Here is a 20,249-nt window from a genome sequence, read left to right as displayed (position 1 = left end):
AAGAATCTATGAAATCTAAAGACCAAGATAAAAATTTAGCCCTTGTGCTCTAAGACTCTCATTTTTCCATATAAGGAGAAGATGAAGACTGGAAGCTTATCTTTTTCTCCCTTTCCAGAAAGGAGAAGGGTGGAGGTGGAAAGGAACAAAAAAGATTAATTAAAATATGCATATTCACCTTTGTCATTCACCCCTCAGGGTTTCGGTGTGGCGTTACAAGACTGTTCCTAACTTCCTATCACGATGAGGTAGGTTCAACTTGCTCAAAAGAAATAGACCTTTCCGACTAGATGTCATCACCAACCCTCTCAGAACACAGCCTTCTACATTAGTACTTGTAGGTGATCATGCATGTAGAAATTACCATCTTACATTTTCAGCTTCATGATTTCTCAAGTGATCTATCTAAAAATCTGTTCTGAGCAAGGGTAGAGGAGGTCTTGAAACAAAAGCATCATAAGAAAGTCATGGGGACAGAACCAGGTGGCCCCGTCTGCTGCCCCTCTCCTAAACTTTAACAAGTGGGGTGGGTGATGATGACTCATGTTCCTTCTGCAGATGGGCTAAGGGAAAGCCTCTGTAGAGATGAGTCAGCTCTGAGGGTCCTCCCCGTCCAGCCGTGATTCTGACTCATCGGGCCACCTGCCTGAGTCTCCAACCTCTCATCAGTAACAGGAGAAGCTGGAATCACCTCTAAGGTCCTTCCTCAGTTCACACCTTTGATATGGGAAATGAACTTTACATCCCTCTCCTTGACTTCAAGCTGAACCGCATTAAGCTTACTTAATAGATGTCTCCCCAAAAAGATGACCCTTCAGTTTCTCCAATTTAAAACTGAATTTTTATGAAATGACTATTTTCTAAATAGGCAACAAATCATCATTAACATGCTCAATGGAAAAAATCCAATTAAACTATGGTCTTTGGTCTTATCAACTTAATACTTAGAGCAACTTATCACTGCTGTTGCTTATTTTTCATAGTTTTTATCTAAAAGTACAAGATTCTAAAAAATATTTTATATAGTAAAATTTTAAAACCTCTGGGGAGCAACTTCATTTTTAAAGAAAAGTGAGGTCATGACCATACTGATTTGTTTTTACAAAACACTCCTAACAAGGCTTTACAAATATGGACACATAAATATATAGTAGTGAAAAATGAAATGTCACAATTATAAAAACTTAATAATCTATTAAGTGTATCAGTATAAAAATCAATGTAGATTTTCCTTAGAAGTGAGTTAATTAGATTAATTGATGCTTAAATTCAGTGGATAGCTTTACATTGGTTAAAGCATGAAGATTTTTGAATGAGGAGCTATTTAAAGTTTACAAGCTAAGATCCAACTACTTTAGAATAAACTAGTTTATCATTTACTTCTTTCCTGTTGCTACACAGTCCTTAAATGGTTGAAAGAACATTTATAAACAGGTTTTAAGTTTATGTTTGTTCATTTCTTTTTTTTCCCCATAGAATAAAACAAATTGCTATGGACTTCAAACCAGAGAACCATGCTGATAACATCTAAAGTAAAACATTATGAAACCAGTTAACCGTAATTTATACCCTTTTATGTGGAGCCTTTTAAGAGCAAATTAATCTCTCTGGGAATTTTTTCCATCAGAAATCAGTCTAGGTAGCTTACCACATCTATCTGGAAAATCTGAATCAATGAATGTTGTCAAATATATCACTCATTTAATACAAGTGAATGCCCTCAAGATATTTTTTGAAAAGGCCTTTTGATTTATTCTATAGCATAAAACAAAGATTTGCATTAAAAGTGTATGCTGAGATGTACCTTTTGGAGTTCACACCAAAATCTGATGAGGTGAACATTTGAAGGAGCATTCCAATGTAACTGCAAACTAGTGTTCCCTGGAAGAAAGCCATAAGGTTTCTCTGGCGAGTCAAATGTTTCCACAGTGACAGGGTGACTCTCTGCACACCACATTTCCTCAGCATGGCAGGCCAGAACCTTTTAGTAAAAAAGAACGATTGCTTAACCTTTCTCGAACCTTGCTCTCGAGCGTGGTAATTAAAGTACCCAATCCACTGGCCGTACCTTTAACACATAGAGTTTTCCACCAGACAGTCTAGTAACGAGGAGAGAGAGACTCCCATCTGGATATTCACTTTGCCTTAGTGGAATCTCTGGAATGGGAGCCAGATGAGAGATTGCCACCTGATAGCGGACGGACTCTCTCGGTCCATTTGGCCTGTGAGATTCCGTCCAGGATATAACGAGGCTGGTGTCTGACTGCACGGTTGCGTTAAGGAGCCAAACCGCCTCTGGTACTGAAATAAATAGCAGCGCACAATAAGGGATGTTGCAAGAGCACTGAAAGATGGAAAGAAGTCATAGGGTCTTGGTTGAGGAATAAGCATATCATGTGAGCAGAATGAATGACAGATGTTCCAAGGGAAAGCCAGCCTCTTATATAATGGTAAGTTACCAGGCTGCCTGAAAGGCTCTGGCTTATTTTTGACTAATGACTAAATCATTCTCTGACTCCAGTTCGAGGATCTGGCCAATTCTGGTTTTGTGAAAGCCATCGGAGACATGTGAAAGAAATGGCATTTCCTCATAATAATCACCACCTCTTAAAACACATTTTTCAGACTCTAAATCCATTTTCTTTAAGGCAGTGAGGTTACGTGACTTTACATCTCAGTAGCCCTCAGTAAAATTCACGTAGACCTATGGTTGATTCATGTTGAAGTCTGACAGAAAACAACAAAATTCTGTAAAGCAACTAAATTAAAACTTCAATTAAAAAATAAATAATTTTTTAAAAATTCACATAGAGAAAACGTTTGACTTTTCTGGGTCTCACCACGTGTGCAGAGACCTAGAAATATATAGGAAGAGAGTGACACTGTGTGGTGAGACCAAAGAATGTGTTTCCAGTAACAGAATTTGTTACAATGTTTTGCTATATAGTTGCTTTTCATTTTGATGGAATATTATCCATCATCTTCTGGTGTTAGAGTAAGGATGTCATCAGAATATTCTTCTACAAACACATTTTTCTATTAAGCTTAAAAAACTCACATAAGAAAGATTTCTTAACATCCAGATAAAAACCGAATACAGGCTCACACATCACATAAATTGCAAAATCCCACTCTAGAAACCCACACCATGCCCATAACTCACCTCCACTTTTAGTTTTTCCCCATATCTCTTTTCCCAGAGGTATTTGTTCCAAAGGATCTGAATAATAATTCTTTACAGCTATCTGTATCATATATGTTGAAAATGGCTGTAAACCTTCAATAAGGGCGATACTCCCCTGAAATTCCTGTAATTAATTTTAAAAAATCAATAACTTATTCTTATTTTTGTACAAATGGGGAGAAATTATTTAATCAAAGAGAGAAAAAGGAAAAGACTCAAAATTTTTAATTTATTTTTAAATCTTGGATCATGACTGACGGTCTTCATTGTCCTAGTCTGCCCAGACCTGAGTTGTTTAATGTTTCCAGGAATGCCAAATGATTGGCAGCCCTCAGTCACTTGTTACTTAACTATTTTATGTAGGATGATAAATTCCCAGAGGACAAAATTGTCTTATTAGCTGTGCATTAGAAATTCAGCAGGAAGGTATTGTGAGGATGTGACACATAAGTGAAGACAGTAAAAGATTAAGCTATGTTACCTAATCATTCTTAGACATAAAGCTTAAGAAACTGAAAAGGCTTTCCTTAGACCAGTGGTTCTCAATTTTGGTTATACTTTGGAATCATCTGGGGAATTTTAAGAAAACACTGATGCCTGGGTCCCACGCCTGGAGATATGATTGCATTAGTCTTAGGTGAAGCATGTGCTCAGAGACTTTAAAAACTCCAGTGCACTATCAAGGTTGAGAACCACTCACTGCCTTTGATCCATGTTAATCACTGTGAAGCCAAAACGGTAGATTAGCTCTAATAAGAGAAATGCCAATGCCAGAAGCCCAATCTTAGTCAGCCAAATGATCTCATCTGTCTCTGAAACAACTTCTTTTAGAAATGTGTAAAGGAAGATTAAAATAGACAAAATTCAAAAATAAATAATATATATATTTTAAATAGACACATGAAGTAACAAGAATCAGATGTACTTTCTGTCAAAGTGTACAGCACTTGTTACCTCCAATAGATGATGGTCAATTTCACCTTTTCACTTGATCAAAATATAAGTACAAAGAAAAATATGAGAAACACATGATTCCATCACGTGGAATTAGAACATCAGTGCCAGTGATGGAATGAATTGTGTCCATTCATTCATTCAAGAAATACCTAGTAAATGCCTATTCAATGCCAAGTAGTATGCTAGGTGCTAGGAATACAATGATGGATGAAAAGGTAGTCCCTGCCTAATTGCACATTTATAGAAAATAAAAATATAAAGTACAATTTGTATGTTAGCTATATATGATGGAAAAGAGGTACACAATAATGTTCTTTCTGCCCAATTTACTTGTTACCCCTCAATCTGTTGGGATGGCCACAAAAACAGAACTCCATCACTTTCTGGGTATAATTAGATAAAATAACTAGAGAGGCAACAAACCCAGCTCTTTTAGGACACTCAGGGAACAGTTACTATAAGGCAATCTACCATTAGTTAGAGTTAATGTACTTCCTTAAAGCTTAACTTACTCCCAGGCAAGAGACTAGAATCCAGAATGGTTTGATGATTCAGCTGTAAAAAATCAAAGTAATAGCATATTTCAGAACACTATACAGAAAATACTTTGGCTGAGGATTTTATATCAAAATAGGGCATCTTGGGAAAAGACAAGACAACTGGCTTCAGCCTTACCAGCATTTTATCTCTCAGTTCAGAGCTGTTCTTCATGTCAATTACTTCTTTGTAATAAACCAGGTATGTGGGAGTGGGACTGGTGATGCCGTCCCATGTGAGTTTTGTCCGAGTGGGTGGTAATCTGATTGTGAGGCTGGTGTTAGTGGTGTTAAGTATAGTTGGCTCTGCAATATCGGAAGCTAGAGACAGAAATGCTCTATCTAAAATAATAATAAAAATGATTAAATATATACACACATATGGATAAGAGAGAAACAGCAGATTTATCTAACATCAAGGATAATGTCACATTTCATTTTTATTTAACAGATAAGGTATGATATATTGGAGTGTTGGAAATGTTATTCTGGACAGGAAGACACCTTTTTTCATGTATTTTGAAGATGCTAAATGCCTCGGGAAAAGAGAGCAAAGTAACTGGTAATTGCTTACAATCTCCAGCAGATGGAGCGAAAGTACGCTTAATTATGTACCTGCTGCTGCGTTAGTCCCCTCAGTTGTGTCTGACTGTGCGACACTATGGCTTGTAGCTGGCCATACTCCTCTGTCCACGGGATCCTCCAGGCAAGAACACTGGAGTGGGTTGCCATTTCCTTCTCCAATGCATGAAAGTGAAAAGGGAAAGTAAAGTCGCTCAGTCGTGTCCTACTCTTAGCGACCCCATGGACTGCAGCCCACAGGCTCCTCCGTCCATGGGATTCTCCAGGCAAGAGTACTGGAGTGGGGTGCCACCTAGAGAGTAGCAAAATGGACCCTTTTTTATTTCGAAGAAAGTAATGAGATCATTCTATCAGTCCCATTTTTCAATGAACTCCTACGATGAAAACTGATGTCACCTTTAGGACTTTCATTCTACAGATATGCCTGTGTGCTCAATCTCAACTAGATATTGCATGTGCCTTTTGAATCTCTTAACGAATTATTTACCAAAATATACATTCAGCTTATTCATGAATTCTCCCATTTTTCATACTGTATAACTTACATATTTTATAACTGAATACATTCAAGCAAAGAGAGTTTCTTTTCTTCATTTCTGTCCATCTCTAAGAGGGAATTATACTGAATTTAGAATGACTTTGTGACTTTAATGGAAGAGAGAACTTAAGAAAACCACTTTAGGTTTGACTATCAGCCATAAGGCTATGTGATGCTGCTTTTGTTTTTGGTTGGTTGGTTTTTATATTTCAAACATTTTTTATTATGACTCTCAGCAAAAAATATAGTCAGTTCCACCATAATATGATACACACATTCCTTTGAGCCACTTTTTTTTTTGAGGAGGGGTTGGTGGTGGGGGATGGGGGTGGGCAAGACTACCATTCCCTTCTCCAGGAGATGTTCCTGAGCCAGGGATTGAACCCAGATCTCCCGCACTGTAGGTGGAAAGCTTTACCGCCTGAGCTACCAGGGAAGTCTTGATACATACATTCCTAAAAGTCATTGCATTAAACAAAATCCAGAAGGTTTGTGGGGAAAATAGATTTAGGAGCACAACACTAGAAAACTTCATGGATGACACATGAAATAAACAAAATGGAAACAATAAAAATAGTAGTACACGTGCACACACGTTAAATAGTTGACATGTATAATGCTATAATGCATAAGTCACTTCACCTTGAAAAAGATCTGAAATTAAATGCAAAGCTTTTTGACACCACTGGGAAGTCTAAAATACCATCAGGGGAAACACAAGACAAAAAGAAGGGAAGCTATGTGACTGAGAAGAGAGAGAGAACAGACAGATTGACAGGACAAGGATTTCCCACGTCTAAAGTGGCCTGCCACAGCCCAAGCCACGAGTACACATGGAGATAAATTGTGACCCAGGGCAAATAGCAATTGCAGCGTGCACCAAACCCTGAGCATCTGGAGCAATGCTGAGAGCGCAGTGAAGAGTTGGAAGGACCGCCCTGGAGGAGGAGACACTATGAGATTTTCCTGATCCTAAACTGGGAGAACAAGCTTATAAAAAATGTGACTTTCCTACCTGGAAAAGGCTGTAGAACTGAACTGTAAACCAAAATATGCTTACTCCTTGGGGCTTCCACCTGGGAGAGGATGGCCCCATTGCTTTTCTTTGCTTGATAAATCTGTGTGCTGTCCTCTGTTTTGGAGATCCAATAAAGAAATTCTCCATCCACAGTCAAGCTAACAAGCATTTTTCCTGCTGATAAAAATCATAAATGAAAGAAAGAACATAATGAACAAAATACATAGCTGACATTTTCTGCTCTAGGCAATATGTGAAATCTTTTTTTCCGATCAATTTTGAATCTATTATTTCAGTACAGAAGAATAATTTTATTTTGAATTTTTAGCCTAAGTATTTTATAGATATTTTCTCATTTCAGTGCCATATCAAGCCAACTTGCCATATCAAGCCATATCAAAGCAAATACTATTATTATTCATCTAATTTTGTAATTAGGGAACTGAGGCTTAGAGGGGTGAAATAATCCCCTTAAGGCCACAAAGTTGTCCAAGGGCAGAACCAGGATTCGAAACTTAGCTGTGTGATTTCACATGAAACAACACTGAATGAAGGGAGTTAAGAGATGAGGCTCAGGGCTCAGTGCCTCACTCAGTATTTTTATCCATGATTTAGAATGAATGCAGAGCAAACATATTTATCAAATTTGCAGATAATACATATGAATCCTAATGTCACTAGTGCAGTCAGTCTTTGGCTTACCATTCAAAAATATCACAGCAGAATCATGAAATGGATGGAAATTCAATAACATTTAATTTAATAACAAATATAACATCCTAAACTCAAGGTTAAAAGTAAGTCTGTAAATTAGGAAAGAAATCTGGCTTTATAATCATTAACATAAAGAAGACCATGGGTTCTTCAAATGGCAGGCAGCTCAAAGGCCTGATGTCACTTTCAGCTGCAGTAAAAGAAGACCTGAGTAGTCAGAGGTCCTCTGCACTGACCAGAACATATTCAAAGTACAGTGAGTTATTATGGGGCACCATTTAAGAGGATTAAGCAGCTAGAGTTAAATCTCAGGAGGGTGGACAGGGCAAAGAAAGATCTAGAAGCCACATCACCTAAGGAGTACTTATAGATACTTAAATTTTTTCCTCTAAAGGAAGTGCAGCTGTTTCTACAATTAAGTGGCTATCATGTGGAAAGTGACTGATTTATACTTTGTAAATTTAAAGATCAGAATTCAAGCCAATGAATAGAGAAATGGGAGAAAACTTTAAACATAAGAAAAATATATAATATCTAGAATTGTACAAAAATTAAACAGACTTCTTTGTAAGGTAGTAAATGTTTCACAAACAAGAGCTCAAGCAGGGCTGTTTTTGTAAAGAAGATTTCTTCCAATATTACATCAGCTAAATTATCTCTAAAGTTATTCTAATTTTCTACTTTTGGGATTACGGATTTCAATTGTGGCTTCCTGAAAGACTAACTAGTTCTATAAGATAAGGGCCCATTAGATAATCCTTGTGTATCAGATGTTAAGGAAAGTTATTCTGACACTTGTTTAAATGGTCGGGAAGACTTTAATCAAGGCTGTTGGAATATTGCAATGGGGGAGGGAGACGTGGACAACTCAAATACAAGGACAGCAGGGGCTGTAGCCAACGAGGAGAGGAGACATCAAGGGGCGGGGGGTTCCTGCTAAGCTGGTCCAATCGGATTTTTGCTAATGGCGAGCCAAGAACATCAAGAAAGGGGGATAAAGAACTTGGTCAGATACTGAGCGGGAGGGATTCTCTCTAAACTGATCTGGCAAGATTCTTGATAAAACTGGACTCAGCAAGGATGGACATGCAAAGTCAAATATGAGGCCTAGTTCAGTTACATTCCTCACAGGAGTGTAACTAAAGGTTAATTAGGGACTTCCCTGGCAGTCCAGTGGTTAAGACTCTGGACTCCATGCTTCTACGGCATGAGGCACTGGTTGGATACAGGAAGTAAGATCCAGCAGGTCACGAGGCACAGACCAAAAATAAGGAATTAAAGTTTGACCAAAGAGTCTTTGTGAGTCTTTGTGAGTGTATTTGTGAGTCTTTTGTCACAGATTCAATAGAGGCAAGTTATTCTCCTAGTAAGAGAAGTTCAAAACATTATCTCTAATCTGAAGCCCACTGAAAGTACATTGGAATTATTTCTAGAATGCTCTGGGTGACATGTCAACAAAACCATACATTCAGTTATACCACACACACACATTTGCAGTTTCAAAATGCCCAATAGCACTTTTGATGATGGAAATATTTTATATCTATACTGCCCAGTACAGTAAACTTAGCCACTTAATGGGTTTTGAGCATTTAAAATGTGACTAGTGTGGCTGAGGAATTAAATTAGAATTTAATTTAATTTTAATTAATTTAAACTTAAATCACCACATGTGATGAGTGATTACTATACTGGATGGTGAGGACTAGAGCTTTAAGAATATATGGGGATGTTTAGGGTGTTTTTTAGACTTTACAGGTACTTCTAATTAGGAGACTTCCAAATGATTTTAAAATATTTCCTCTACAAGCTTGTGAATTTCAACAAATAGACCTGTCAAATATTGACCAAGTCACACTAAATGTGGAGGCAATGGGAGTGGAGATCAATGATGGAGATCAGCATGGGAGTGAAGTACTGGTAGGAAGATCAGGGATGCTGTAATTAGGCCCAATTTCAAAACACCAGCTCCTGTATTAATTGTGGCCTTACAGACATGTGACCTTACCTTTCTCGGCCTCAGTTTCCTTATCTGTAAAACGCATATATTAATATCTACTTCACTGAGGTATTTTGAAGATCAAATACAATGATGCATTTAGTAACCTGTCTAAAATATGTAATTAAGCTCAATAAGTTGTATTAATACTTCTGTTAACTGTAAAATGACAAGAAAAAAGCTCCCTAATAGATCCAGAAAATTATGTGAATGCCTATGTACAATTTGCCTGAATACAGCTTGAATTCTACAAAAATATTTGGCATGGTCTGGAGCAAATACCATATATGTATATTATATGTAGGTATGTATATACATGTATGTACATATATATTCATTTGAGTATATGTTGACTGTAACCCCTTTTTAATGGGACAGGAAGGTCTCCAATCGCCAGTGAAGATCTACATACACACATGTGTCTTACCAAGAAGAGCAGGCAGGATGATAATTTGCCAACACTGACATGCTTCTAGATCTGTTGCCCAGATCTCTTGACCTTTGACAAAGTATATCTGTGGTTTCTTTAGGTCAGAGGTGTCAATAGTCATTGCTCCACTCAACTCAGATTCAGTCACATTGCAAGAACATTGGCTTCCATTTGGATGGTTTATGACTGGGGGTTGCAGAATTCGGTGCACAGTCTTTTTGATAATACTGTAGTAGAACATCTGAGATCCAGAATCAAAAACTTCTGTCCAATATAGGCGACTATTGGGGGAAAAAAAAGATCCTCCAGTTTAATCAGTTAAACCTACCATCACACATATCACTTTCTAATGAAGAGAAATCTTTTCTGATGACTGTGGGAACAAATGCCACCTTTAGAGAGAACATGTCTCAGTGCTCAAAAACCTTCTGATGGAAAAGGTCACATGAAGTCTAGTATGTAGCATTGTACAACAATTTCTCAATAAATGTGTTTACAACAAAAGCCTTGGATTATAATGACCTTGTAAGCGTGTTTAGTCACTCATTTGTGTCCGACTCTTTGTGGCTCCATGGACTGTAGCCGATCAGGCTCCTCTATCCATGGAATTCTCCAGGCAACAATACTGCAGTGAATTCCCTTGTCCAGGGGATCTTTCCAACCCAGGGATCGAACTCGTGTCTCCTGAATTTCAGGCGAATTCTTTACCATCTGAGCCACCAGGGAAACCTTAATGATCTTAGGTATTGTATTAAATGGCTCATTAAAGGCTCTAAATATGAAATACATTTGCATACTTTCCATCAACACCATCTCCATTCCTCTCTCCTTAATTTTGTTTCTACTTCTTAATACTAGTTACCAATCTAGTTTCAAGATAGATTATAACCATACTAATGGCACAAACATAAGCAACCTGAAAAACTGCCCTTCAGTTGCTGAATGGAGGTCTTAAAATTCATCTAATGAAGACATTAATTAAGGATGAATGAGCCCAGAATATCATTTACTGTGCAAAACAAACTGCCTATCTCCTGCTCACTCCCTGCCACTGTCTCAATCCCCTTCCTGTCCTTACCAACTGGGGGTGTTTATTAAATTCACTGGATTAAAAATACACTTCAGTTTCCTGCTGGTAATTAACCTAACTTTAGGTTAAAGGAGTTCTCAGTATGGATTAATTTTATATATTGGTGGTTATGGGCTCATTATTCATACATAGAATTACTTACTATAAGTTAACATCAAGAACATTAAGCATCTTAGTGTCCCATCATTGACTCTGATGTTAAACCAAAGATGTCACATTAAATATGTTTATGTCTATTTCATCACAATAGAAACAGATACACTTCACATACCTTAAAAAAGGATACACAGAAAAAGAAGTTATTGTTGAATTTCTGTTGCAAGCTTTCAGCTTCCTGGGATATTTCACCTTGTTTTCAAGATCCATATCAAATATTTGCATTCTGTTTTGTGATTCTTTCAGCACAAAGTAGAGATGCCTCGAAATCCAGTCAATTGTAATAATTGTGATATCAAAAACCAGTGCATCTCTGAAAATCTTAACAACAGGTAGAAAGCACAATCAAGAAGATAGTGGTCATTTTCCTCAAATCTGATGACTTTTTTTAAACAGTCATATTACTTATTACCTGCACTTCTCTTTTGTAACATCAAACCTTGGTAACTCTGGATTGTGTAACACTGTAACATTGTAACACTGGACCTCTTTTCACACGTGGTTAATTTCAATCACCATGACTTCAACTGTAATCCATAGACCAGTGCTACAAATCTACATCTTCAGGCAAGGTGGCTCATTGAGTTACTGATTCAAATATCAAACTACCTACTGAAAATCTCCAAATGAACGATCCCAGAAAACAGAATGCATCACTCCACCCCCAATTCTCCTTTTGTCCTGCATTTTATATTATTATGGATTTCCAACACTCACCTGAGGAACAATCTTGACAATTGTCATTCACCCTTGACTTCTTCCTCCCATTACTACCCATAGTGAATTATAGGTAGTATCTCCCGAGTTTATCCTCTCTTCTCTCACTCACTGTCTCTCATTTCCTGCTTAAAATTTCCTGTCTGGATTTCTGTGATAGCCTCCTCACTGCCTCCGACTTAACCTTCTCTAAGGGTATTCAGACAGGTAACAGAGAGGTCTTCCTGAAACACTGGTTGATTGCGTTAATGATCCACTAAATGTCTTGAATGGCTTAATGCTGGCTTTAAAATTGACACTCAACTCCTTAGCACAGTAAAGAAGGCCCATTATATTCAGGTCCCTGCCCACCTCTTTGGCTTTAACCCCTGCCTTTCACTGTGCCCTCACCTCCATCTCCATTCCAAATTCCTTCTACTTGTGTAGTCACCAAATCATGTTCAATTCTTCTGCCACCCCATGGACTGTAGACCGGCAGGCTCCTCTGTCTGTGGGATTTCTCAGGCAAGAACACAGGAGTGGGTTGCCATTTCCTTCTCCAGGGGATCTTCCCAACCCAGGGATCAAACCCATGTTTCCTGCATTGCAGGCAGATTCTTTACTGCTGAGCCACCAGGGAAGACCTCCTTCTAGTTACAGCTCCCCAGACAGGCTGTGACTCTCTGGTTTCCCAGACTTTGCTGATCGCTCAGCCATGCCCCACTTTCACCTGGTTCGTCATCTTTGTACGCAAGATGTCTTTCCACTCTACCCCTGCCACCACCATTCCACCCTGGGTTAAGTATCCATTCTCTGCGGTCCCATTGCATCCTGCCCTCAGCACAGCACTTACAGTCTTCTGCCTATCCCCTCCACTAGCTAAATTCAGTGAATGCCTACCACATGCCAGGCATTGTGCTAAGTGCCTGCCAAGGCTTAGCTCATTAATCTTCTAAGATGAGGGACTATGCAACCACAGTGGTTAAAGAAATTGCTGACGATCACAGATCTAGCATGTAACAGAGTCAGAATTAAACTCTAGCTTGTCAGATTTCAAAGCTCACCCTCTTAACCACTAAGCAACACTGTCTTCGTCATCTTAGACTATGTCATCCAGGCTTCATCATCCAGACTAGACTGGATTTGTTCAAAGACAGTGGCTTTTTTTTTTTCACCTCTATCTCAAGTAACACAGTGCCTTAAAGCCACTGTTTGCTAAATTAAGCCTGAATCACATTTGCCCCAAATCTAACCTGAATTCATTTGTAACTAAATAATTATACAACACCTGTCTTTTTCAGCCATTCTAATCTTAATGTCTCAACCACTGGCCAGTCATTTTAATCACGGGCTTGTGTGATAGGCAAATACTCCACTTTCGTTCAAAGGAATTACATAGCAAAATACCTTAGTGCTGGACCGGCTGTCCATTTTGAGGAGGAAGAGGGAATCTCCCTGAGCGTAGTACCCCACTGCATCATCAGCTGTGTAGCCCACGGCACCAACATCGCCTTCTGCTGGAAATGTCCACGCCACCTGACTTCGATCCATATCTAATAAAGTTATCTTGTTGTCAACAAGAGTTATGAGGTATGGAAATGGGTTAATTTCTAAAAACAAAACAAGTAGATAATATGTATGAGAAAAAGAACTTTAGCAAAATCCCTTGATTCAATATCAGACCATTTTGAAATCAATGAGTCTCTGGGCTCATGAACTACACCTACACCCATCTCAATGGAGACTGCCCAGGCACTCTAAGCCTAGGTTTATATAAGCAGGTTTGGTGATGATAAAAGCTGATTACTTTATTTGACTTTAGTTTCAGCTCAGAGATAGTATTTGGGTATCCCTGAGAATACTAACGGTCAAAATGTTTTTAAATCACTAGAGAGAGAGTGAAGTTAAAGTCGCTCAGCCGTGCCCAACTCTTTGCGACCCCATGGACTGTCCATGGAATTCTCCAGGCCAGAATACTGGAGTGGGTAGCCTTTCCCTTCTCCAGGGGATCTTCCCAACCCAGGGATCGAACCCAGGTCTTCCACATTGCAGGCAGATTTTTACCAGTTGAACCACAAGGGAAGCCCAAGAACACTAGAGTGGGTAGCCTGTCCCTTCTCCAGGGGATCTTCCCGACCTAGGTATTGAACCAGGGTCTCCTGCATTGCATGTGGATTCTTTACCAACTGAGCTATCAGGGAAGCTCCTGATAATGAAATCACTAATTGTTACTAATATTTGATAATTATATCAAATTTATAGTCTATAAAATTAATATATTAATATTATATAGATATATAATTAAATTTAATTATAATTAAATCACTAATTCTTATTAATACTTGCACAGGTTTCAGATGATAAATACCTGATGTTTTGGACTTTACTATGTCAGAAAATGGTCCAGGTCCTTTGGATGTGAAGACTCGAACCTGAAGAAAGAAAAGGATATAAAGAAATGCCTTCAGAAGTGTCCTGAGTGACAATAATTAAGTTCTAAGACTGATAAATTATTGAATGGTTCATTTCAGAGTTATGAGATACATTATGAATAGTTTAGTTAGTCACATCTAAGTATATAGCAATAAATTATGAGGGAAAATATTGTCCTAAACTACTGTTGGTAAGGTTTTTATTGTCCAGAAAAGTACAAAGTAATGGCACAAATCCCTATTGAAAAAGGTCTAAAGTTCTTAAAAAAGGTCTTTAGCTAGTTCCAAAATTAACTTACATGGAATATTTAACAGAAACAAAACTATACAGATTATGGTAAACTACTTATCGTGAAATCAACATGAAGTTTCAAATAACTAAATTTACTGTACTTTTTAAAAAGGAGATTTATAAAAAGAAAATAGTAATTAACCCTTATATTTGAAAATGAATTGTGTGTTTCAAACCACTTTTACATATATTATTTCTTTTGATCCTCACAACTACTGAGAGTAGAAACTGGACAAAGATCATCATTAGGGTAGGTAACCCAGCCACAATGACACATGTAGGAACTGGCATAAGAACTAAGTCTTCTGAGGTCTGTGTGCTTTTCTTCCCACTGTGCCACGTTGCATTCCAACAGCAACATTTTTTAACAATTTTTATTAAATGTCTTTTATTATATAATAATTATTTCCACTTCAAAACCTTGCCTGTGTACTATAGCCTACAAGAAAATTGTCGTCCATAATGACGACCTTGAAAGATAGATCCTCAAGTGTTCGCTCAATCAACAAAACATTGGTTCATTTTTATTATACTTCTATTAAATCTATTCTACTGTATTCTATTTATTACTATCTGTCTATGGTGTGTGTGTGTGTATGTGTGTGTGTAACATGGTACATATATATATATATGTATATTTTATATATATCAAGCAGTCTTTACTTCTGCACTGGACTATTCAAGTAAAACTCATGCCTATGTATGTATGTCACTTTGCAAAGTTCTGTCCTGCCTGAGATTTGAACCACTATAACCATACAGGCTCAGCGGTAAAGAATATGCCTGCCACTGCAGGAGACATGGGAAGAGCCCCTGGAGGAGAAATTGGCAACCTACTCAAATATTCTTGCCTGGGATATCCCATGGACAGAGAAGACTAGTGGGCTACAGTCTTCTGGGTTGCAACAGGGTTGCAAGAGTCAGACACAACTGTGAGACTAAACAACATCAACAAACCATAGAGGCAAACACACTAAACCAGAGTATTTGTTTAACTGGAACACACATAATTCTTAACAAATAGGAATGTGTATTATCTTTCACTTTTATGTATAATTTTTATTAGTATATGTTAACAATACTTTGGCCACCTCATGCGAAGAGTTGACTCATTGGAAAAGACCCTGATGCTGGGAGGGATCGGGGGCAGGAGGAGAAGGGGACGACATGTTAACAATACTTTGGCCACCTCATGCGAAGAGCTGACTCACTGGAAAAGACCCTGATGCTGGGAGGGACCGGGGGCAGGAGGAGAAGGGGACGACAGAGGATGAGATGGCTGGATGGCATCACCGACTCGATGGACATGAGTTTGAGTAAACTCTGGGAGTTGGTGATGGATAGGGAGGCCTGGCGTGCTGTGATTCTTGGGGTTGCAAAGAGTCAGACACGACTGAGCGACCAAACTGAACTGAACTTAATATATTATAAAAATAATCATTGAATTACAATTTTGCAAAAATAAAACAGATCTTCTGGAAACCACAAATCTCTAAAACTCTCCCCAAAACCTTACATTTCCCAAAAAGGATGGAAAATAACTCTAGATATGCACAACCTCGTCACTAACCTGATATATAATGAGGATGTAGAAATCATCAAGCCATCTGCCATAAGGGGAAAGCTTTGTCATATTAAATTAAAAATGCCAAAACAGGTGGCAGTAGCTTTTTCCTTTAGATTCATACTGTCTTTCAATTTCTTCTCTCTCAGCAGCCAGGCGAAAAATGTGAGATGTCAACTACCCAGACCCTCAGCGTCTATTTCCTTCCGTAACTGGAAGTAAGGGCATCCCCACTTGTTGGATGCCTCCCAGCAACTGATGCGATATGATGGAAAGGATTCTAGAAGCCAGACCAAACAGCACACTACTTCCCAACCACATAGCTTTGGTACCTCCCTGATGCACCCAGGGACATGGCTTTTTCTTCACAGACAATGTGAAGATCAAATGAGATAATCAATATAAAAGCACCTACCGTGATACATGGCCTTTAGTGATGGAGCCAAAAATAATGATTTGTTCTGAATCTGGAAGCAATAAAGTGTCAAGATGTCCTTAATCCTAGCTGTCCCCTCTCCCTGCTACATATTTGCTGCCCACTCGACCTCTGTGATTACAGCATACATCAAATGATTAACAGAGCAGACTTCTTAACCTAGTCCTTTAATCCACTCTCTGTTTACACTGAGACCCCCGTATCCCCATTTTCACTCCCGTACCTGGAAGGCAACGCTGTACCCGGGATTCATGCCCTCCAGCTGAAAAGACATCACTGAGGGAGTGACATTGACAGCAATCCAGTCTTCAAATGTTTTGTTTGTGTCGTTTTGGTTGGATATTTGGTAGAAAATTTCGAATCTTGTTAACACACCGTTTTCATGCTGAGGCTTATTCCACCTAAATTCCACCACAACTTCATTCTTGTTACGGTGTTTTTCACTTGGTAATATAAATATTCTGGGATTCTCTGGTGCTGATGGAACTGAAAAGCAGAGACACAGGGCAGGAAAGAATATAAGGTCAACTTCTATCACTCACGATGAGGGTACAGAGCAACATAGTAATAAATATTTCTCATTCCAGACAGTTAAGGTGTATCTATCTTGTCCTTAAAGATCTTCTGGAGAGAATACGCCATATATTTCTTCAGGAACCTATCCTGATATTTCTGCTAATCTTCCTTTTCTCCAACCCAAATCCTGCTTCCTACCACTGAGGCTCATCTTTCTAGTCTGTGTCCGTATACATGGAAGCTGGCTAGTTCTCCTTATAAAATACAGTATTTACTCCCATTCTGGAGATGGAAATGGCAGTCACCAATGGAAGGAAGACACTATCTCTATCTAGATTTTAGTCAGTTCAGGGTGTAAAATAAAGCATATCCAGGGTCCAGGTCATCTCATCTTGAACCCTCTCTGAGAGTATGGCTTGACTGTTGCCATCTATTCTAGAGCCAAACCAAGCAATTCAGCCTCTCACAGTCCTTTAATTAATTTCTCTCTCTGTGTGTACGTCAGTCAAGAGGAATTCTTCGGCCTGTTTTCCAAGTTGTGCCATCCAAGACATTCCTCTTCTTTCTCAGGATTCCCCCACAAGGTCTTCTCCCAGTCTCTCATTCCAATCCCATTGCTCCTTAATGTTCAACACTCACATCATTATCCAATCCCCAGGCCTTTTTACATTGTACCTACATGGGATAAACCTCTTCTTGCTTCATCCCTTAAAGCCCAGCTAAAGTTTCCACTACCCGAAGGAAGGCCTTCCCTGGTCACACCAGTCCACAAGCATGGCCCTCTCCTGAGAATGCTTCACTTGATAGAGGTGAAGATTTCATGGCTTGTTTATTCACTCTACGCTATTGCTAGTCAACTGTCACTGTCTCATTTCTATTATTATTAGCAATATCTGTGTTTATCTCTCTGCATTTTTTAAAAATTTTCCCCCAAGCTTTATTAAGATATAATTGATATATGGGCTTCCCTAGTGGCTCAGACGGTAAAGAATCGCCTGCAATGCAGGAGACCCAGATACAGAGATCCTGAGTCAGGAATATTCCCTGGAGAAGGGAATGGCAACCCTCTGCAGTATTCTTGCCTGGAGAACTGCATGGACAGAAGAGCCTGGCAGGCTACAGTCCACGGGGTTGCAAAGAGTTGTATACAACTGAGTGACTAATACTTTCAATAGACATACAACGTTGTTTAGGTTTAAGGTGTACAGTGTGATGGTGTGATACACACATATATATTGCAACATGATTAAGGTCAATTAACACATCAACTTACATAGTTATAATTGTTTGATGTCGTGATAACATTTACTATCTACTCTCTTAGCAACTTTCAGATATATAATACAGTATTGTTGACTACAGTTACCATGATATACATTGATCCCCAGAACTCATAACTGTTTTATGAGTTTAATCAGAGAAAGAGAGAAAGCACCCTTTCTTAATCCTTATTAAATCCCCCCAAATCTAGCAGAGGACTGGCACACAGTAAGTGCTTAGTAAATATTTGTCAATTTGAATAATTTCCAACTATATTATAAATTTCCCAGAGGCAAGTGCCAAATCGTATCATTCTTCCTTATTGCCGAGTACTGATGATCCCTTGTTCCCAGTGCATCCCATGGTGAATGCAGTCAAGTCCATTCCACAGAAGAATTCTACCAAAGCGAACATCCCCAAGGCAATCTCAAAGAGTGCACACCTGAATCCAAATGCTAACTGCTCCGGAACCTGCCCAGGTTCCACTATGTTCCTGTTAAGAGACTCATGAATAAATACTGCTGATAAAATCTTAACAGTTTTAAAAAAAATGCAATGGCAAATGGATTTCTATGTTTATTGTGCTCTTACTACCTGCCAGGTCCCATGCTGGGAAGTTTATATAAATTAAATTAACGTGATATGATCATTTGCCAATGTTTACAAAACTGACTGAATGGAGATTTGAAGAAACCAGAGTGAAAAGTCCAGAGTAAGCCCCAGCCCCGCCACTTAACTATCTTACATGTGGCAACTCCTAGGCTTAACATAACGTAATAACCTGCTAAATGATTGTTATCTCTTAGCATAACGGAGATAATAACACCTGTTCTACCTACTGCAGAGCTGTGTAAGGATCAAATAAAATGATACAATGATGTTTCTGACACATGATAGGGATGTAATAAATGTTTAATAAAGAAATGATACATATAAATGTACTCTGTACACTTTTAAAGTGATATTCACATGTAAAGATGTGGCTAATTTCCTCTTTAAAAATATATTCCAAAGAAAAACACTTTTAAAAAGTTTAGACATCAGTTATTCACCTACAGAAGATTCTGAGTTACCATCTATAAGAACACCAGGGTAAACCTGCCTTCCAGGAAATTTTTATGTTCTTAAATCCCCTTTGTCCTTAGGAAGCATTTCACAAATAACCTGAAACATATTTCTGCATTTGATACATATATCATCACAGTCAAGTGAAACAGTCTTTAAGAAATCTGAAATATTATTTTGAAGTTAATTATGCAGATTTATTTTGCTATTCTAATACCCAAAAAGTCACTGAAAGAGTATTGAATCTAAATACATCTACACAAAACTAAAAATGATTGTCAGAAATGATTAATGATCCATTCTAGATCATGGAAAGCAAGATTTTGCCTTTTTAAAAAAGAGATTTTAACTCTTGTACCTGATTCGGGTGTTCGGAGTGATAGAGATGTTTTGGGACCCTTTCCCCAGTAAGTATAAGGAGTGACAGAAAGATTAAATAAGGCATAGGGCTCCAGCCCTTCCACAATAAATACAGGTTTAGACTGTTGTTCACTAGCCAGGAACTAAAATATAAGCACAAAACATTATTTTCTTAGGGAGAGAATCATAACATTTTTTTCCAAATTACAATCTTTAAACTTTAGTCCACATGAAAGTTAGCCTTGAGATTTTGGAAATGCTAATGTTGCTAAGTTCCATGTTGTTTCACAACACTAGTGTATGTAACACACGAATGGTTAACACTAACCATAAAGCAATCAGAGACTAGCTGTAAAACAGAATTCTCAGGAATAATCTTTATAACCAAATGCTACAGGAACAGTGAGGGAGATGGATTCGGTTA

General features: G+C 38.3%; 1 protein-coding gene and 1 long non-coding RNA gene across 11 annotated transcripts in view; one reads left to right on the top strand and one right to left on the bottom strand.

The window, feature by feature from the left end:
- ROS1 (ROS proto-oncogene 1, receptor tyrosine kinase) overlaps nucleotides 1-20,249 on the bottom strand; it is a 110,915-nt gene that overhangs the window by 37,804 nt on the left and 52,862 nt on the right. For 5 of the 8 annotated variants that reach the window (XM_043439619.1, XM_043439626.1, XM_043439620.1 and 2 more), the window contains 11 exons: nucleotides 19,824-19,968; nucleotides 16,848-17,110; nucleotides 14,269-14,332; nucleotides 13,308-13,510; nucleotides 11,320-11,525; nucleotides 9,956-10,239; nucleotides 6,813-6,992; nucleotides 4,817-5,019; nucleotides 3,164-3,308; nucleotides 2,069-2,301; nucleotides 1,805-1,981 (listed from right to left, as the gene is read on the bottom strand). In XM_043439619.1, coding sequence (XP_043295554.1) covers nucleotides 1,805-1,981; nucleotides 2,069-2,301; nucleotides 3,164-3,308; nucleotides 4,817-5,019; nucleotides 6,813-6,992; nucleotides 9,956-10,239; nucleotides 11,320-11,525; nucleotides 13,308-13,510; nucleotides 14,269-14,332; nucleotides 16,848-17,110; nucleotides 19,824-19,968 — 2,103 coding nt within the window. The remainder of the gene's footprint in view (nucleotides 1-1,804; nucleotides 1,982-2,068; nucleotides 2,302-3,163; nucleotides 3,309-4,816; nucleotides 5,020-6,812; nucleotides 6,993-9,955; nucleotides 10,240-11,319; nucleotides 11,526-13,307; nucleotides 13,511-14,268; nucleotides 14,333-16,847; nucleotides 17,111-19,823; nucleotides 19,969-20,249) is intronic. The other 3 variants (XM_043439621.1, XM_043439623.1, XM_043439624.1) reach the window with 2 other exon arrangements.
- The window catches only part of LOC122422869, an 88,133-nt gene that overhangs the window by 51,798 nt on the left and 16,086 nt on the right, over nucleotides 1-20,249 (top strand). The gene's annotated exons all lie outside the window — the stretch shown is intronic.

Source organism: Cervus canadensis, chromosome 20, assembly GCF_019320065.1.
Source record: "Cervus canadensis isolate Bull #8, Minnesota chromosome 20, ASM1932006v1, whole genome shotgun sequence".
In the NCBI taxonomy this organism is placed as follows: domain Eukaryota; kingdom Metazoa; phylum Chordata; class Mammalia; order Artiodactyla; family Cervidae; genus Cervus; species Cervus canadensis.
Note: the sequence above shows the minus strand (reverse complement) of the source record. Positions and strands in the feature narration are given on the sequence as shown.